This window comes from Tyto alba, unplaced genomic scaffold (assembly GCF_018691265.1).
Source record: "Tyto alba isolate M040663 unplaced genomic scaffold, T.alba_DEE_v4.0 Super-Scaffold_8, whole genome shotgun sequence".
NCBI classification, from domain to species: domain Eukaryota; kingdom Metazoa; phylum Chordata; class Aves; order Strigiformes; family Tytonidae; genus Tyto; species Tyto alba.
Window position 1 is genome coordinate 5,138,244 of NW_024881329.1, and position 18,555 is coordinate 5,156,798.

The 18,555-nt window shown below is 43.8% G+C and overlaps 1 protein-coding gene across 4 annotated transcripts in view; it reads left to right on the forward strand.

Moving 5' to 3' along the window:
• The window catches only part of TPH1 (tryptophan hydroxylase 1), a 31,850-nt gene that overhangs the window by 9,617 nt on the left and 3,678 nt on the right, over positions 1-18,555 (forward strand). Inside the window, exons 3-11 of one of the 4 annotated variants that reach the window (XM_042785141.1) lie at positions 2,618-2,674; positions 4,956-5,099; positions 11,779-11,916; positions 12,902-13,085; positions 14,443-14,543; positions 15,242-15,309; positions 16,742-16,938; positions 17,419-17,554; positions 18,055-18,181. In XM_042785141.1, coding sequence (XP_042641075.1) covers positions 2,666-2,674; positions 4,956-5,099; positions 11,779-11,916; positions 12,902-13,085; positions 14,443-14,543; positions 15,242-15,309; positions 16,742-16,938; positions 17,419-17,554; positions 18,055-18,181 — 1,104 coding nt within the window. In that variant the 5' untranslated portion in view covers positions 2,618-2,665. Of the gene's footprint in view, positions 1-2,617; positions 2,675-4,955; positions 5,100-6,387; positions 6,578-6,988; positions 7,153-11,778; positions 11,917-12,901; positions 13,086-14,442; positions 14,544-15,241; positions 15,310-16,741; positions 16,939-17,418; positions 17,555-18,054; positions 18,182-18,555 lie in introns of those variants that run through there. The other 3 variants (XM_032984910.2, XM_032984911.2, XM_042785142.1) reach the window with 3 other exon arrangements.

Consider the following 18,555-nt stretch of genomic DNA (forward strand, 5'->3'; position numbering starts at 1 on the left):
GCCCAGGCTTTGGGGCTGATGGCCAGGATTGGTGCGGCACAGCTGTATAACCTTGGCTCAGACAGCTGTGAAAACAGCTGTGAGCCTCCCCTGCGCCCCTGCCTGAGGTGAGCAGCAGCTTTGCTGTGCCTGGTCACGTTCCTCACCGATCCCAGCTTGCTGACTTGACTTCCCAGCCTGACCTCAGACCTGCTTGCCACGACGGACTTATCTGGAGACCTGTTGCCTGCACCTGGGGTGCCATCTCCAGGCCTGCCCTGCTCCCCTTCCTTGGGAGCAGCAGCACTGCCCACCTGCCTGGCTGTCATCTTCACACCAGCAACTGTGAGCAGGGCTGCAGAATCCTGCAGGAGGGCCGTCGTGTGTGACCCAGCTGCCTTACTGCCTGGGCAGCCATCTGACCATCCTGCCAGGAGGGCAGGATTGGTGCGCGAGCCTGAGCAGAAGGGTATTTAGAAGACTGGGGTTGTGCTAATGGAAATGCAGTATCTCATCGTCCTCTCTAAGCTGCACTGTATTTCCAGGCAGTATGCAGATCAGTTTGTCAAGCTTTCCACTTGGCTTTTGCCACTCCTAGTTGATGGTTGCTGCTGACTGAATCCTGTTTGCTGTAGCAGCATGGGGAATTTTTGCTGACTGGTGCAGGACCAGAGCTCTGTTGTTTCCTGCAGATTTTGCTTGAGCTGATTTGGCTAATGCTGAGCAGAGAAAAAAAAATCAAGTTGTAATTGACGCTTCTATACCCACTAACTCCAGAGTGGTTGGAGTAAAGAGCTCTTTCAGGACTTTGGTTCCCAGTCAGGCAACAGTTTTGTTTGAAATGTGAGATTTGTGATCTATTCACTGGTGAAAACAAATCAGAGCATAGTTTCTCCTTGCCCCAGCAGCGTCTTAACTAACTGTTTATAAAAGCCTGCAAAGGTGTTGTTAGGAAAAACTACACCTTGTTTGCTCAGAGCTCATGTCACTCGTGATGTTGTTTAGCTTTTATGAAAAGAAAAATATTACCTGCCTCAGATGAAAGGGCTAATATTTCTTTAAACAGTCTGGAGCAAATATACAAACAGTGAATGGTCTGTTGGCTAGATGTGCTTCAGTAGATGTACACAGCTTCTCTGGCTTTTCAAAATAAGCATGCTTAAAGGCTATTGACACTACAGCTGGCTGAATCATGGAGAGAGGGTAATTTGCCTGATTGGTTCTTACACTTTTCATTAGAAAAAGATATTTGTAAATGTTTTTGATAGTATTGCCCTGTTTCTTTTGTTGCTTATTTACTGCTTATGAATCAAATGCTTTATTATTCAACAACTGTTCAGTAACACGGAGAGTTAACTGATCACTAAACCACCCTCACTGGGATGTGGGTCCCCTTCCCAGTAGCTGAATTACGACACCAAAACTTCCAGACGTTTCTCGGTGGTTGCTCTGAGTACAGTTTGTGACACTGTTACAGCCTCACACTGGTGAAAGGTTGGCTGAATTGCCCTCAGAAGAGTTTGTTGGAAGAACAATGGTTCAGAGAAGACAGCAGCAAATGGAAGAATTCTCTTGTTGAAAGCCAGGGATTTCAGATTCATACAGTTTTAGAAAAGTTAAAAAGCTTTTAGATTGGGAGCTGTTTAACTCCCGGCATTTAGGTAAAGGACCTAAACCACAATGATAAGTTACCTCCTTTGGGTGAGGGAAGTCAGAGGTTGGGAGAACGAAGATTAGAAAGTGGAAGCTAGTGCTGCTGCTCGGGTGTTGATATGATCAATGTTTTATAAATACTAAAAATCTGTAGAAGAAAATGAGTCTCATATTTTCAGGTTAACAGTTTTTCAGGCATCAGTATGTGAGGGCATCCATAAAAGGCAAGCAGAATATGAGGAAGATCTGTAAAATCTATACTGGAAAACAAACTGTTTCAAAGGGCTGCATGACGTTCATCTTCACTCTTCTCTGCAACTTCCATAGCGCTTGCCTAAGTGCCATGAGATTCTTAAAGGCATAACTTGTCTGCAGCCGTTAATTAACAGAACGGCAGAGGGCTGTGATTAGAATTTGCAGTAGTTTATTCTGGAGAAGGTAATTATGGTTAGAGCAGACTTAGCATTAAGTTGTATAAAACCTGTTTTGTTCAGGGATTTGGTACTTCGTACCTTTTTCTGGAAAAGCTTTAAGTGGCCACATTGCCTCAGGCAAATGCTCCTGGTTGGAAAGGCAGATGGCTGGGCCAGGGGAAGTCCAAGGGATGGCTGAGGAGGTTTATATCCCAGAAATGATGTTGTGAAATTACCTCACTGGAGTTTAGAGCACTTTCTCCTACCACATGGGGAGAAGGGGTAATTTATTTACATTGATGACCTTGATGGGATTGAGAAGACTTTAGGGCTGACTGATTCTATCCTTCAGCCTTGCTGTGTTCAGGTAGATAATCTTATCTTTCAGCAGAAGATTAATATCCCTGCAGATCATTCCTAACCTGCCTTTCCATGGTTCTTGCCTCATCAGTTGTTGCCAGTTGAACAAAATCACCCTCTGACGGTCACTGCTGCAGTGCTGGAGCACTTGGAAGACTCTGTACTACATTGATTTTTTCTTTTCTTTGTCTTTTTTTTTTTTTTTTTTCCAGATCAGATTCCTCAAAGTGTTGGTGGATACAAGAGTTGTATCTCAGAAGATGTGCCAGGTTAGTTGAGTCCCTACATATTTTACCTATGACCCATTGAGAGCAAACTTCCTCAGAGTGGGAGGAAGAGGAGATGTAGGGCAGAAGGTTTATGTTGTTCTATTTGGCAGACAGTGAAAAGTGAGTCCCTTTATTGTGTGGCCCTCTAGGGAGGGGAAGATCTGGAGGTGTGATAGTTTGTTTTTAATACTTTTCAGCCCAAAAATTTCCAGAGCATTTAGCTACAAATGTGTACCCGTAAGCATCAGCACCATTGTCTGGTTGCACACTCTGCTGTCAAGTTCCTGCTTTGAAGAACAAAACAGAAACCCACAAAAAACATGAGGAGAAGAGTCACCTCTGAGTTAGCAGCTGGGAAGCAGGAGTAGAGATGTGGCCTCTTCTGGAGCCACTTGACGTTCCTGGAGCTACTCCAGCAAAGGGCCCAGAAAACACGGGACTTGTCAGTCTGACACTACCCTCTCACTTGGATGTGGAGGCTGCTGAGAAAGAGAAGATTCATTTAATGAGGGATTATCAGGGAATAACGTAATTGAAAGCCAGCTCTCGTAGCCTTCACGGTGGGTGCTGTCACAGTTGCTCTGTGCCAATGCAACAGGTTTTGCAGCAGCTGCACGTGGCAAAGTGCTGTCTTGCAAAATGTGTGATCAGCTTGACCCACTTTTGAGCAGGGTCAGACCTGTACTCGATCCTCAGGTGCTGATTATCTGTCTGGAGGGCTTTGTCTGTGTGGGAAGCTATATGTGAGAAATCTCCTGTGGGCTTTAAAAAATAAAAGAAATCACTGTATTGCTGTATCTCTCATGAGATAAGGAGTGGCCCATTTCCCTGTGGTGTCAATGGCCCAGGTTGTCTCTTTGTCCCTCACAAGTCCTTCCCACCTCAGGGTCTGTGTAGATTCCCGACATCCCACTGAAAACCTTTGGCCTCTCTCTGCCTCAGTGCTCCTGCTGACCAATTCTGACAATTCAGACATTTTCTGGTCTTTGCTTGTGCTGCCTCCTCCCAGGATGAGCAGAGTAGCATCTATGCACATTGCTGTCCTGTTTGCATTGCAGTCCATACCTGACTGCTAGTAGTTCTGCAGTGCCATATTGCTCTTTTTTGTGGTAAGGGCCCCAAGCCACTGTTCTTTAATGGTAGGGTATGCTGGCAGCTTTTGGGAGAAGGTAGAAGTCTGTGAAAACTCAAAGCAGCAGTTGTGCTTGTGACAGAGTGATGGTTTTCTGAAACCCTGCAGCCCTAAAACTGTGAAGATTCAGCTTTCAGACGAAACCTTTTAAATAGTTCTCCTATAAAACCATCTGCAGATTCACAGGAGCGAGAAACCTTGCATGGAGAGGAGTAGAGCAGGCTCTAGTGAGCACCCAGTGAAAATAGACTGTAATTGAGTCAGTTCATGCTTTGTGGTTCTGCTCTTTCAGACTACAGGGCATTGGCTGTGGTGAACAAGCACTTCTTACTAAATCAGTGAATCAGCTTTAATCTGCTCCCCAAAATTCTGGGCACCCCACTTACCTCTTTATGGAACTAATTTCATGTTGGGTTAAATTTCCTTGGCTGTTACTGTACTGCTCGCATTGTATCAGGTGTTACTGGCCAAGCTGACCATGGGCTCTGCAGTGTTAGGTATGAGGAGAGGGATGACCAGTGTCCCAGAAAGCTCCTGCTCAAATTGGAAATGACAGGGTGAAGATGGGAGGCAGGGACACTCCTGTCTATCACACTGGGGCCTCGGAGGTAGAAAGTGCCTTTAAATCTGGCGTGGCTGGCAGCTCTGTTTATATCCCCTCCACAGCTCTTGTGTGCTGTGAAGCTTGTGTGCTGCTGCTGAGTTCAGCTTCACCATCTTGTGCCTCAGTGCGGCCCTAGAACTGTTCTGTGCACTTTCCTGTGCTTCAGGGACCCATAGATCCTAACCAAACCACTGCTGCTGTTGTCTCCTGGGGAGGGAGGCTCCAAAGTGGGTTTTCAGAGGTGTTTGGGTGACTGACTCTTCTTTGAGCATCTTTACAGGTCTGGGCTGTCAAGGAGGACATCCATGTCCCTTAACACTAGAAAAATCCGTATGTATACACAAAGAATAAACTGGCTTTCCCAGTGTGTCTTGTGAAAGCTTTATAGCCTTTGAAGGAGAGGGAAAGGCAGATCTGAGTAAAAGTTAAAAAAAAAAAAAAGTCCTTCCTTCACAGTTAAAGTGACATGAACTCAGCTGTCTTCTGACATCTGAGAGAACGTGAGTGACAATTGTACCTTGTACTTTCTTTCCAATTTTATCAAGGACGAGCACAACATTTTGACAGGAAAGAAAGCACAGGAATTTCAGCTGGGCTGCTATTGGGAAGTACTGGAAGACCATCGTGAGCCCAGATTTCCAAATAAAAGATGCTTACCTGCAAAGGAGGAGCTTCTAGAGGGCTACCTAGTGAGTAATTAAAAAAAATCATATGCAGAATTACATGTTAGTTCTTATTATTGTTGCATTTGAGCTAGGGAAAACTGACAGATTAGTCTTAGCTGATAATAAATATCTTACTGTGCTCATGTTTATGTATTTATTATTAATATCAGGCTCTCATATGCTTAGGGTTCTGGTTAAAGATCCTACAAATTGTTTGCTTTTTGAGTCCGCTTGTTTGATGGGGAGATTTATTCTGCAGGAAGTGTCTGTTGTAGAACTAAGGCATAAAGTGAATAAATACTGTATTTTCTTTATAAAGGGAAAATTGAAGCATCTGGTCACAAAATATATCCCATTAGCAAACTGGAATAAACTGGCTTTCCCAGCTACATCATCACTTACAGCCATGCTCTTCCAATCCCATGCTTTGTCTGAAAGGCAGAGCTAGTCACCCTCAGTCCTCTTAGAAACAAGATTGTTTGAAGGTCAGTGTCTTCTAGGAAGATGGAAGGCACTGACATCTCCAATGATGTCAGTGCCTTCCATCTTCCTAGAAGTCAAGAGATGTCAGTGCAAGTGTGACCGTGTTTGCCTCTGTTAGACGTTAGCCTGCATATTGGCTTCATCAGTATAATTTATCATTTCTGTTACACCAGTGTCTAAGAGATCTATCTGGAATCGAGCTTTCAATATTTTAGTCACTGAAGAGAAAAATACTGGAGATTTTTCAGACACTTGAGTAAATTAGGGTAAAACTAGTCATGGCTGAGTTTGAGCATTTCTTTGAAAGGAACTAATGAAAAACCAGAATATCTGTTTTAGGATGGCCCTATGCCCAATGTAAAATAATCAATCTTTCCTCGCCCCGATCCCTAAAGCCTCCAAATGATTACGTTCCTGGGGACCATTTTGACTTCCCCTGCTGTGTACCACAAATTCTCTTATCTTAATGTTGTTGCCAAGTCTGACCTGAGAGGGGGCAGTGAGGACTGGGCTTATTGGAGTCTAAAAACAGTGATAGTTTCTAAAATACAAGCATATGTCTAGATCTACACAGAAAATAAATGACACTATAGATAAGAGATGAAAATATAGTTTCCTGCTAATTGATGTGTACTTATTCTTCCTGTAGGTGCAGGAGTTTTTTAGAAAAGAAGTAATGTACTGCAATTTATTTTCCCAGCAACACATGCACTGTTATTTTTGGTGAAGAACTGAGTATGTCTGTCCATTGTGTTCTCTTGGAGACTGCAGCCTGCACTACACGCTTCCGCAGCCGCCTTGCAGGGTGTTTAGGGGAGCTCCTCGCCGGGGCCGCTGATCCCTGGTAGCTCAGCCGTCTCCTTGCAGGCAACTTTGCATATTTACCCTCTGCTGCAGCCCCAGCCCTCGCCACCTCTCACTTAGGATGCAGTTTGCCTTCCTTTCCTCACTGGCAGCCTACATCTCAATTTGCGGTGAGCGGACACGCGTGGGGAGGAGGCTCTGTGGGCACGATGGAGGTAGGTGAGCCCTTTCCATGCCCATGCTTGCTCCCCTCAGCCCCGGGGGGTGCGAATGTGTGTTAGCTGCAGACCCCACAAAGTTACCGACAAAAAGTCAGTCTTCTCTCCCCCCGGCCCGCCTTAAACTTCCTCGTACGGGTGACCAAGGAGGTGTGACTCGAGCGGGAAAGCGCCTCTTTTTGGGGCGGGTTTTTTTGGGGTGCAGAGATGGTGGGTGGTCGGTGGCTGCATCTGAGCATCCCCGCTCCGCCACCGGCCTCTGGACGAACAGCTTCCCGCGGGGGTTAGTTGGAGGGTTGCGGAGCCGCTCCTTCAGAGGAGCCGGGCAGCGCTTTCTCCCGCCTTCCCCCCTCAGCCACCTCCTCCTCTTCCCGCCCCCCGCGGCGGGCGATTAGGGGCGGCTCTCGCCCCCTCCATAAAGCGGCCGCCGGGGCCGGGCGGTGCTGAGGGCCCCGCCGCCGGTCCCGCCGCCCGTCCCGGGCCCGGCCCGGCCCGTCCCGGCCATGCAGCCCGCGGCCCGGCGCGGCGGCTCGCTGGAGGCGGTGCCCGGCGCTCGGGAGGCCGCCGGCCAGGTGAGGGGAGCGGGGCTGAGCGGGAAAACCTGGCTTGCGGGAAAAGTGTGGCTGTCTCTGAGGTTACAGCTCCGCCGCCTCGCTGCTGCGGGTCTCGGAGCAGTGGTTTTTCTGGGGGGAGAAAAGGTGGCTTTCTGGCCCCGGTGACTCGCAGAGCGGTAATTGCCCAGCGATGCTGCTCCTCGGGCATCCGTGGGAGCGCTCGGTGCCGCTGGGACTGGCGGGGGGGGGGGGGGGGGGGGGGGGTGTTACGCTGCTGTTTCTGAAGAGAAGGGGGGAAAAAAGGGGTAAAACTCAGATTCGAGTGGATGAAATTAAGCTAGAAGAAAAGTAACTTCTGGTGCATCATTGCTTAGGAGAAAGAGGATGTGATGTAGCCCCGAAAAATACCCTCCTGGATTATTTCACATTACAGTGGGAATATGCTCAGTACATCAGAAATCGGATAAAATCAATGCTTATGCGTTGGCTGCAGTTATTGATACTTTGCAGTTTATAAAGTCAGTAAAACTCCTCGTGAAAACAAGAACGCTGACTGTAATGAGTAAAGTTTCACAAAAGATTGTTTTGCCATATCCCTCAGATCTTTGGAAACCAAATAAGCTATTCAGCACATCTTTTGATTTGATGTCTGAGAACTAAATCTAAGGAAGACTTTTGGTGTGGCTGAAAAATTTCCCTGTAATGTGACATCTAGTCGTGGTCATTCCTAAGATCATGTCTTCATCCTTCCCTAACTATAAGAACTGTGTCAAAAGGATAGTGAGAAAGCAAGCAACTACTTAAAGGGGGAGGAGGATATAAAATGCCCGTTGAGACTTTTTATCAAGTACAATTGATGGCAATCTGTATCAAACACACTTTTAAAAAAGACTTTTTTGGTCTTCAATTTATGGATCTAAAATGTAATTTCCTTTAGATGAGTACGTTTAGATAATTTTAAATCTTGGCTATCCATTAATATAAAGAATTAAAGCACAAAATATGCACCCTCAGATGTCTAGCTCACAGAGACTATTCTTTGGGGACGCAGAGAAAGGGAAGGTAATGGCTGTGGGCTCCAAAAGGAGTGATCCTTAACCAGAAGGCACCTAGGTATCTATCTAAATAAGGGCTTTAGAGTATCCTTCTGTTTGTGTATTTTCACTAAGACTTCAGTTGGGTTGATGGCAAATCAGTTAATGATTTGCATCATTAATAACAAACATCAATGCAATATTAATTTTTCCCTCACCCTCCAAAAAGCTCAAATGTGTTACCATGTAAAGGAAGAGTGTTGGGTTTAATTAGAGCTGTGTTACTGATACAGAATAATATGGAAGTGAAGGTGCAGCTGTTGAAGGAGAGGAATTGTTTTTGCATTGCCATTTTCTACTGTTATCTCTCACCAAAATGGTTGCTGCATTAGTGCAGACCTGTTTTCGGTCCGTATTTTAATTGAAAGCAGGAGATTAATGTTGGTTTAGGGTTAAAGATGTAAGTGGTGTGCGTTTGGCATTGTAGGCATCTGAATTTCTCTTCTAGATCTTTTTCAAATTCTTAAGTTAGAGGTGATTTTTTTCAAACTTAATGTAAGAACACACCACATTTTGTTGTATTTTCTTCACTGGTCTCTTAAACATATTACTTTAAAGTGTTGTCACCTAAACACAATGTTAGTTGAACTAGCAAAATACGAAATAAGAATATTAGTCCTCAGTGCATATAGTTTGTCCTTGCTGTGCATCTTATGATATTGCATGCAACTACACCAAATCTGATAAGCTGATCTTGTTTTAAGTCAATGATCCTGAACGTGGAATCAAGCCAACGTGTTGTGTGTAAGCCATATATATGAACCAGCCCGACAGTTGTTGCCTTCAGAGACCACCATCTAACCCTATTTGTAATGGAGACTTCCTTGCATTCAGCTTCTTCTACAGCAGAATCGTATTAATAGGATTTGGCTCACACGAATGGCGATCTCTTGAGCACTTGAGAAAACAACCAATAACCTATATGTATTTGTGGAATTATGAGCCTTTTCTTTTCTGCTTGGAGTACCCTTGCTCGGTGCCTGCCCCTGGCTCTTGTGATCCTGGTCTGGTGCTCACTGAAGCCAGCTGAGACCTGCAGGCTGCTCAGCAGAACCTGGATTGGGCCCTGTCACCCGCTTTCAGCAGAGAATTTGATGTCTGGACCCAAGCTGACGGAGATCAGTGGCTTTGCTGCATCAGAAACAGTGTGATGGACTGACACTGTTGTCCAGGCTCATCATATAGTGACAACTCGTTAGAGGTGGGGGACCTGGTCAGAAATCCAGATACCTCCATTAGCATGAGTGGGCTTGGAGCAAGACGTCTTCCATGGGCTACCACCTCGGCACCCCAAAGAGCTCACATCTAGTAACCTGCTTGAAAGCTTTCTTAGAGCAGCATCAAATATCAGCTGTGATGTAAACCACTCAATTTAAATTGAAACTAATTTGATTATTTTGTTAGGCAGATTACCTTCTTAATCTGAAAGGTAAATGGCAACATTTTGATAAAAGATAGGTAAAATCTGTTTTTTATTTTTAAATTTATCTATTATAGATAGAAATACTTAGCTGTTCAGAATTATCCATTTTAAAGAGGTTAAAGTTGGAGAGACTGTAGAAGGGAATCAACAGAGCTGCTGTGTTATGACTGCATTTTTATTTTTGCTCTTTCCATTCCCGAAAATGTCACTGGATAGTCATGTCTTTAAAAGCTGTGTCAGATCAAAAAATAATTCCAAATAGCAATAATGTGGCTTCATTGTTCCTCTCCACTTTCTCACTGGCTCCTTCAGAAACCTCACCTTTCTTGTTTATTTTTGCAAGGTCTGAAGAATATGAGACACAGCCTCTGATTTTAAGCCTTGCATTTTTTCTTTACTTCGCATTTTCCACATTCTTAATTGTTTCAATATCATCTCCATTTATGGCCTGGCTACATGTAGCTGAGAATATGGTGTTTTGCCAATTGATGGGGTTGACAGAAAGGACTCAGATACCAACAAAAAGAATAGACTTATTTTACTATCTATTGCAAAATAATACAAAACATAAGATAATGCATTTAGTCAAACTCGTAAGCTTATTACACTCTAGTTATAACAGCAAAGAGAATAAACAAGATAATGCTTCCTAGTCTTAAAATAATGCGACAAGAAAATACAGCGAAACAAGTTAATGCACCTAATCATTACTACATAAAGTCAGCGATAGTGATTAAAAAAAGATACATCGCCAGTTGCCCTAATACTTCACCACCATCCAGATCCACAGTCGCTGGGGAGCCTCGGTTGCAGCGAGGATTTGGAGAACCTTTCCCAGCAATTGGGGGGGTCCTACGCAGTGCATCCACTCGTAGGTGACATCTCCAAAGTTGCTGCAGAGAGGATCCAGCTTTTGTATTGTTCAATCAACAGGTTTCAAACTTCAAGCGCAGAAACATCTGGCGTCCCCTCCCTGTTGGATTTTGCCCAAAGCCTGTCCGGGGCTTAAGCAGGAACCCAAGGGAGCGTGTGTATCTATTTGGGCTATAGTCACATATTTCTCAACAGGATCTGATGTCTGGTGATGCTGCAAGAGGGACCAAACCCACGTATTTTTAACAGGGTCAGGTGTCTGGCCTCACGGCCTTACTTCATGCCTCTAAATAAAGGCAGATCAGTTGATTGGCTATTATTACATAATGAAATTACAACAAGGCTTCTGTACATACCTGTACTAAGATGGACTAGTAATACATTATATATGTGGTTAATACTACGTATGATTAGTACCATATTGTGGGGTGTTGAGATTCATTTAGAGGTCAGTTTTAGTTCTGGCCTATTGCTCAGGCCTCAATACTTCATATGGTCTGTGATATTCACTGATTTCAACACGGTCAGGAATACGATTACTAATAACGTACAAAACCATGTGTTGGATATCTGAAAATTTGTAGTGTGTGATTTGGGTGATTAAGATAAGGATTTGGCATGTGAATTAGGGGAGCTGACAGATGGAAGAGCTTGGTTGTGGTTGATGGGAGTGGGACTGTCTCTGCAGTCAACAGATTCTGGTCAGCATAACATTTTAACTCCTTAGGTTTTGTCTCCTTTCTCTGTAAAAGCAGTGTTTTACAATTATGTAGCAAGAGAAAGGCAGTGATTTTTCAGTTCTGATCTATTAAACCCTGATCCATCTTTTCCTACCTATATCCAGTGGGCTCTGGATTATTCCCTTTACCAGTGTTCATTGAATTCACCAACAAGTATGTTGCTCAACTTATTATTTCTGCTGACATCTTATTGGTCCCTTCAATCAGCATCCCTCCAATGCTAATTATAAACTATACTTTGAAAACATTTTCTGCATCCTAGAGAATGACTAAAGTTGTCTATTAAATCATTCAACTAAAACAAAGAAATCTAAGTATTTAATCGTCAGATCTCACAGATTCTATGTGTGCCTAACTTTATGCCTGTTATTGTGTAATGATTTAATTGGCCCCTTTCCTTTTGCGGCTGATCAGTCAAAGCACAATATTACACCAAGACAAATGGAAATGTAAAACTTTACACTTTTTGCACTACTACCAATTAAGAAAAATCTTTTTGTTTGTTTGCACTTAGTTAAATAAGTCAAATTACATGATGATTGAAGATAATAAAGAGAATGAAGACCATGCATCTGAAAGAGGAAGAACAGCCATCATTTTTTCCTTGAAGAACGAAGTCGGAGGACTTGTAAAAGCGTTAAAACTCTTTCAGGTATGTAATAATGACATTGCTACAGAAGCTCTGTATTTTTAAATTGTAAGGAAAGTTTTGGAACACAGTAGAATTAATTACACCTGTTTATTAAGGATGCGATTCCTAATTTGGTTCCCACTTTGCACCCAAAATTACCCATCAAGGCAAATTTATGCCTCAGAAATTAGATGCTGTTTTGCTAAAAATCTTCACAAAGCTTATCATCTGCACTGACTAAAGACTGAGAGGGTTTTGTGAAAAGAGGATTGCTGTTTATTGTTTCTACTGCATATCAGAGGTGGGTCTGAAGCTCTTGCTGATGGCAGGTAGGCTGTTGGGGTGCTGACCTGTGCCAGGGTGAGTCCAGTGCCCTTGTCACCCTGCCTAGCCGTGCTGAGGGTGACAGAGGAACTGCAACTGCACTCCTGTTGCTGGGTGGGTATTGTGCAAGGAATATGCACAGTGCCACTGTGCTCTGCCATCTGGCCCCGCATCTCTTAGCCTGGGGTTTCTCTCTGTTCCTCATATAAGACATATGATTAAATCATTTTTCAAATAAAAGAAAAGTGAAATTTAAGCCCCCAAAACTACTGCTTTTAAATCCCTTGCTTGCTTGTGAGATAATTACACGGTGACCTGATTGGCATTTTGCTGAATTTCCCCAGACCCAATTGCTAATCAGCTTCCTATGGGAGGGATGAAAGAAAAAGGTCTATGAATTTAAACCTCCTGACTGTGTCTTTCAGTGCTTCCTGAATGTAAATGAAATTGAAAGAACATGGGTTCTCTTTCATTTTCTTCTGCATGGGAAGTTTTTTGAAATCAAATAACTTCCCCCCCTCAAATAAGCAAAGTGCTGTCAAGAGATCCAATTAACTAAAATAGCTGCACAAAGGTGGTGTATATCCCATGGCAGTAGAATATTCATTGACTAAAAACAATTGACTAAAAACTAAAATTTGTTTTTCAAATCTGTTTGAAAACGTTACTTCTTACAAAACAGGAGAAGCATGTAAATCTAGTACACATTGAGTCACGGAAGTCCAAGAGACGGAATTCTGAGTTTGAGATCTTTGTGGACTGTGACAGTAACAGGGAACAACTGAATGAGATCCTCCAGCTCCTGAAATCTCATGTCAACATTGTCTCTATGAACCCGACAGAGCATTTCAATGTCCAGGAAGATGGTAAGCCCAAAAGGCAGTTCTGATGAAAACGCGCTTGTCATTGTGTTGGTTTGAAATCTTCTTATGGTGTCCACATCTACATTTGTGTAGTGTTTTCAATCAGTAGCTACCAGGCTTATGCTTCTGTGTTGTGAGTGAGTGTAGTCTGGTTGATCTGAGCAGGGCTGCGTTGGCTGGTGTCACCTAGGAATAGAGGCTGTTTCGGGTGGGTGCAAATTGCACGTCTGTCACCTGTGCACCCGACCCTTCTCAGAGCAGCAGCGCTGGCGTCGCTGGGAGCCCCCCTGCCCTCGCCGGCCGGCGTGTCGGCCGAGTCTGAATGCAGGGCTTGGCTAGCGGCTATACACCATGGTGACAGGGGTATAATACTGACAGATTCCAGTTCAGTTCTGACACTGGTGAGAGTGGGAGATGGATTCTGCAGTTTCCTTGTGTAGCACTTGGTTTAAATTTCTTTTTAACTGCTTTTCATCATAACCGGTTACTTATATTAGTGTGAAAGAGGTGCCTTTCAGCTTTGGGATGCTTCACATCCTGTTTACCTTTGCTTCTAGTTAAAGAGATGCCTGAAGTTGAGGGCAGCAGGAAGTCAGTCCCATGTATTTCTCAGCCACTGTGCTTGGCACAGGCTGGTAGTTAGGGGAAGGTGAGATCTGGTGTTCTTGAATAAAACGCTTACTTTATCCCTCAGTAAGGGGAATTTCAATCTAAACAATCCCTCTGTCCTTGTTAAGAAAACTGAAAAAACAGTGCATTGACCACTCTGCCAAGAGCTTTGTCTTAGGCTAAAAAAAAAAAAAATAGTCAGTAGCAAAACTGTAATGAAGTATCTCTTTCAGGTTGCAGGGCCTCCTTCTCCTCCTCTTCCCCCACAAACCCATCAGCAAAGCTGGATGCTTCTGGGGCACATAACCACAGAGCAACGTTTATTTCCCATGGTCAGTAAAGCAGGATGGGAGGACTCAAACAGGCAAATCACTTCTCTGGCCTTTCACACGCTTTGTACCCCAGCAGATTCACAGCAGTGTGCACAAGGAGGCCTTGCCTCAGGAGGAGCCTCTGGATGCTACTCTGACAGCTGTGACAGTTAAGGGCCACAGAAAAACCATATTAACTATTTCCTCCCCTGGGTGCTTTGGCGCTGGCTGTGCTCTGTAGGCAGACTGTGGCAGTGACAGAGGAGGAAGTGTGAGCTGTAGGCTGGTGCCAGATAGGCAGTGGACTCCCTTGTCTTATTCATGCCCTTTTAATTTATAGATTTTACTTGCAACCGCCATAGCCATACTTGAAAGTAGCGTTTCCTCCCTCAGCATGCGCGGCGTTATTAATAACTTTGTGGATTCCATGCCTTCCCTAGACATGGAGAATGTTCCCTGGTTTCCGAAGAAGATCTCAGATTTGGATAAGTGTGCAAACCGAGTGCTGATGTACGGGTCCGATTTGGATGCTGACCATCCAGTAAGTATTTTTTCCTCCCTATACCTAATCCTTAGGGACAACTTATTTGTGGAGCTTACTTTAAAAAATTGTGGCTTTTCCTCCTCCCTCTGCTACCCGTCAACGGCGCCTCTGTGGGCCTGAGCACCTTCTCTCAGGGGTTTCACATCTTTTTCCTAGTTCAGGCAAGGCTGTGACTGAATTTAGCTCCTGTGCCTTTCTGCAAGGCTTACTTGTGTGAGGACTCCAGGTCTGGGCTCTGAGTGGTCGCATACAAATTAAAAAAAAAAAACCCAAACCCAAAACTATTGTGAGGCAGGCTTGGTTCCTTCTCATTTTTTTTTTTTCCTTGCTATAATTGGAGCAAACACATGGGTACTTGGGCAGTGCAAATGGGCAATTTGTTCTGTAGTCTAGAATAATCAAACAAGTAACAAAGTTCATATAAATACTGAATATGACACAAATGAATCTGCATCTACTGAATATATAGTTGCATGCTTAAACCTGCCGATTCTTACTTTGGAGTATTGGCTTAGTTCACAGTTATTAAAGATTTCAGACTACAGCTATGAAGTTTCTGCCCTGCCCTCTCATTCTTACACAGCATACTTTTATATTTCCTAACTCAAGAAATTTCAAGTGTCTTGTTTTAAATTAATTTATTTACTACAGCTTGGAAACCCATTTAACTTTGTTTTTCTCTTTCCCCTCACTAGGGTTTCAAAGACAATGTCTATCGCAAGAGGCGAAAGTATTTTGCAGACCTGGCTATGAACTACAAACAGTAAGCTTGATTTCTTCCAGAATAAGCCTTCTGGGTGCCTTGAAATAATAGCAGAGTGAGCTGGCAGGAGCTCACCCTCCCTGGGCTCAGATCTTGCTGAGACACGCTTGGCTCAGGAATCGGAGCTGGAGGGGTAAAACGAAGGGAGATGTAAGACAAGATTAAAAGGTAGATCTAGGCTGTCTTACAGCCCTGTGGGCCTCTGGTCGGTCTGAGGCCGTGGTTGCTCGGCCGTTGCAGCATCTGTGGCGGTGCTGATCCTCACATGGGCAGCGATGCCAGCGCTGGCTTCCTGCAGCGTGGTGCATTTGGACTCTGCAGTCCCTCCCCGCTTCTCTGGAAATGGGTGCAACAAAGGAAGAGGGTGGGCAACGCGTGTTTCACAGCTGCCTGTGCCAGGATGTACTGACTTGACTAGGGCAGGTTGGTCTCCTTTGGGAAGGAGAGAGAGGGGAGGCAAACCCAGTACAGAGCCCACTGACCACTGAGTGTAAACTTTCTGGGCAAATGCTAATACTTGAATTTTCTTTCCTGGTTCAAACTCTAGTGTATGTGATGTGTAGATAAGAAGGTTTCTGTGAAAAGAAACTTGAAGAGCTTCTGTCTGTAGAGATGCTGCTTGGGGGAAGGGAGCTCTTAAAGCAGTAAGAGTTTCATAGCCCAGTATTGTTTTTTCTAAATTTGATTTTCATGTTGCTGTTGCATACTTGAATTTAGATGCCAAGTTCCTCAATTGGAAATGACCTAGAAATGGTGGGTATCTAGAGCTCTATGGCACTATGTATTAATGCAACTGGTTACCACAGCACAGAGCTGGTTACTGTTAATGTGCTGTTAACAGGGATTCCCTTGGGAAAGCATTTGCCATGCTGGTTACCGGGCTGACAGTGGAAGCTCAGTGTAACACTGCCATTGCATTCAGTGGGCTTTAGGTCACACCCTTGCTATAATCCCCTTTAATCAAGATCCTGAGGGCTAAACGGGAGAGATGGACTACAATTAATATGTTCAGACAGATTCTCTTTTTCTAAGACAAATCACAAAGGTAATGGAAAGTAATTGCAGACGGGGAAGTCCAGCAGGGAAAAGCAGGTGTTCTCAGCCCCTGAAGCTGTAAAGGTTATGCCCGTATTTAAAATGTTACTCTCAGCATTAAATACCGAAGAAGCTGTTTGCAGAACTGAAGCTTTCAGGCTCCAGTGAGGTCAGAGCAAAGATTCCTGTCAGCTGATTTAGGTGGAAAAGAGAGCAAGCACTTAGACTAATAGCTCTCCAGGGCATAGACCAGATCTCATTGTATATTTGACAGTGCCTAACGCACCCTGACCAGGTGTCACAGCTGTATAGATGCTAAATAATTATAGTAGGTAAATGAGTCATCCCTTATTAGCCTTTTACCAAGGAATGTCCTTTCTTCCTCTTCTTCTTGTAGTGGTGACCCAATTCCCAAGATTGAATTCACTGAGGAGGAGGTCAAGACTTGGGGGATTGTGTACCGAGAGCTTAACAAGCTTTACCCAACTCATGCCTGCAGAGAGTACCTTAAAAACTTACCCTTGCTCACCAAATACTGTGGGTACAGGGAAGACAATATCCCCCAGCTGGAAGATGTGTCCCGCTTCCTGAAAGGTAACGTGATAATTTTTCTTGCATAAAAAGGATTTAATGTCCATTGCAAATCACACTGCTATTTTATGGGCACAAGAAAACATCCTTGGTCACTTTTGCTTGTATTCATTCTTGTCCTTTAAGAGGCCTTTTGGCCATCCGTGTTTTAATATATTGTGTCTTGAATATATAAAAACTGTGACATTTGAGCAGCCATGCTGCCTCTGAAGAGACTGTTAGAATTGGCTAAAGAGGTACCTAGCTGTATTGTGTTGGTTCTAGGCATGAAATTGTAGGAAATCCACTGACAGAGGTAGGGACATTTTTACTAAGTGTTGGTCATTCTGAAGCTTAGGCCTGATTTTTCTAATCATGCCTAATTTTCCCATGTGCTCTTGAGCCAAGGTAGTGCTGTGGCTTTTACCTCACTTGTTGCCAGAAAGGTGACAACATTGTGCACTTCTACACTAACTAATGTACAATTTCTCTGTTCCTTTTCAGAGCGCACAGGTTTCACCATTCGCCCTGTTGCTGGCTATCTGTCGCCCAGAGACTTCTTGGCAGGATTAGCATTCAGAGTTTTTCACTGCACTCAGTATGTTAGGCACAGCTCGGACCCTCTCTATACACCAGAGCCGTGAGTCATTTAATCTTGGGGTAGAATTTGAGAGAGTTTTGAATCTTGCTGCCCAGAGCCAAGCTACTTAAAAGCTGTTCAAGAACAGCAGCAAGTAAACTTACTTCTAAGGTACTGAAGACTCAGTGTTCACACTGAATGTAATGAAGCTTTAACATGTTCAAGTGCCACCTTTAGAAGTACAGGATTTTCGAAAGTACAGAATGTTGTTGGAGAGCTCTTATTGATGTCATTGTGCGCAGAGTTAGTTTAATATTCAATTGCCTTGTAATTGCTCAGATCTTAACTTTAGACAGCTTTGTTTGAAAATCTGAGTTTATGTACTTATGTAGAGTCGGTATGACTTGCTCAGTTGCTTTCAGCTAGACACTATTGACACTTTTCTGTCTTGTGGATATTAAATAATTTAACACAAGACATTGTATCTGTTCAGTGGTGCTGCATTTTCATTCTACCACAAAGGCAGATCATGAGACTTCTTGTTTTGTTTCTTTTTCCAGGGATACCTGCCATGAACTCCTAGGCCACGTCCCTCTTTTGGCTGAACCCAGTTTTGCTCAGTTCTCCCAGGAAATTGGTCTTGCATCACTTGGGGCATCAGATGAGGCTGTTCAAAAACTGGCAACAGTGAGTGTTTGAATGCCTGGTGATCCCACGGAAAGCTTTCTGCTTTACTAGGCTGATCCCACTCTGTCAAATAAATTTGGAGCTTCATGTCAACATTAGCCACACCAGCTGCTAGACCTATGTGTTTCACTGCTTCTTGGCTTTTAGGGCATATAGTAATTCTCCATGCTAGGAAAAAAATACATTCTAATGTTGATATGATTGGTATTTTTCTTCTCTTGGCTGTTAAGTAAGGGTGCAACTTCTGGTGGTAGATCACTTCTTCCAGATTGGAATTCCGTGTTCCGTTTCTTCCAGACAAAACCTTACTTCTGGCAACGTGATTCATTGATTTTAAAAAGTAATCTATTTCTTTAGTGTGTAGGATGATTTGA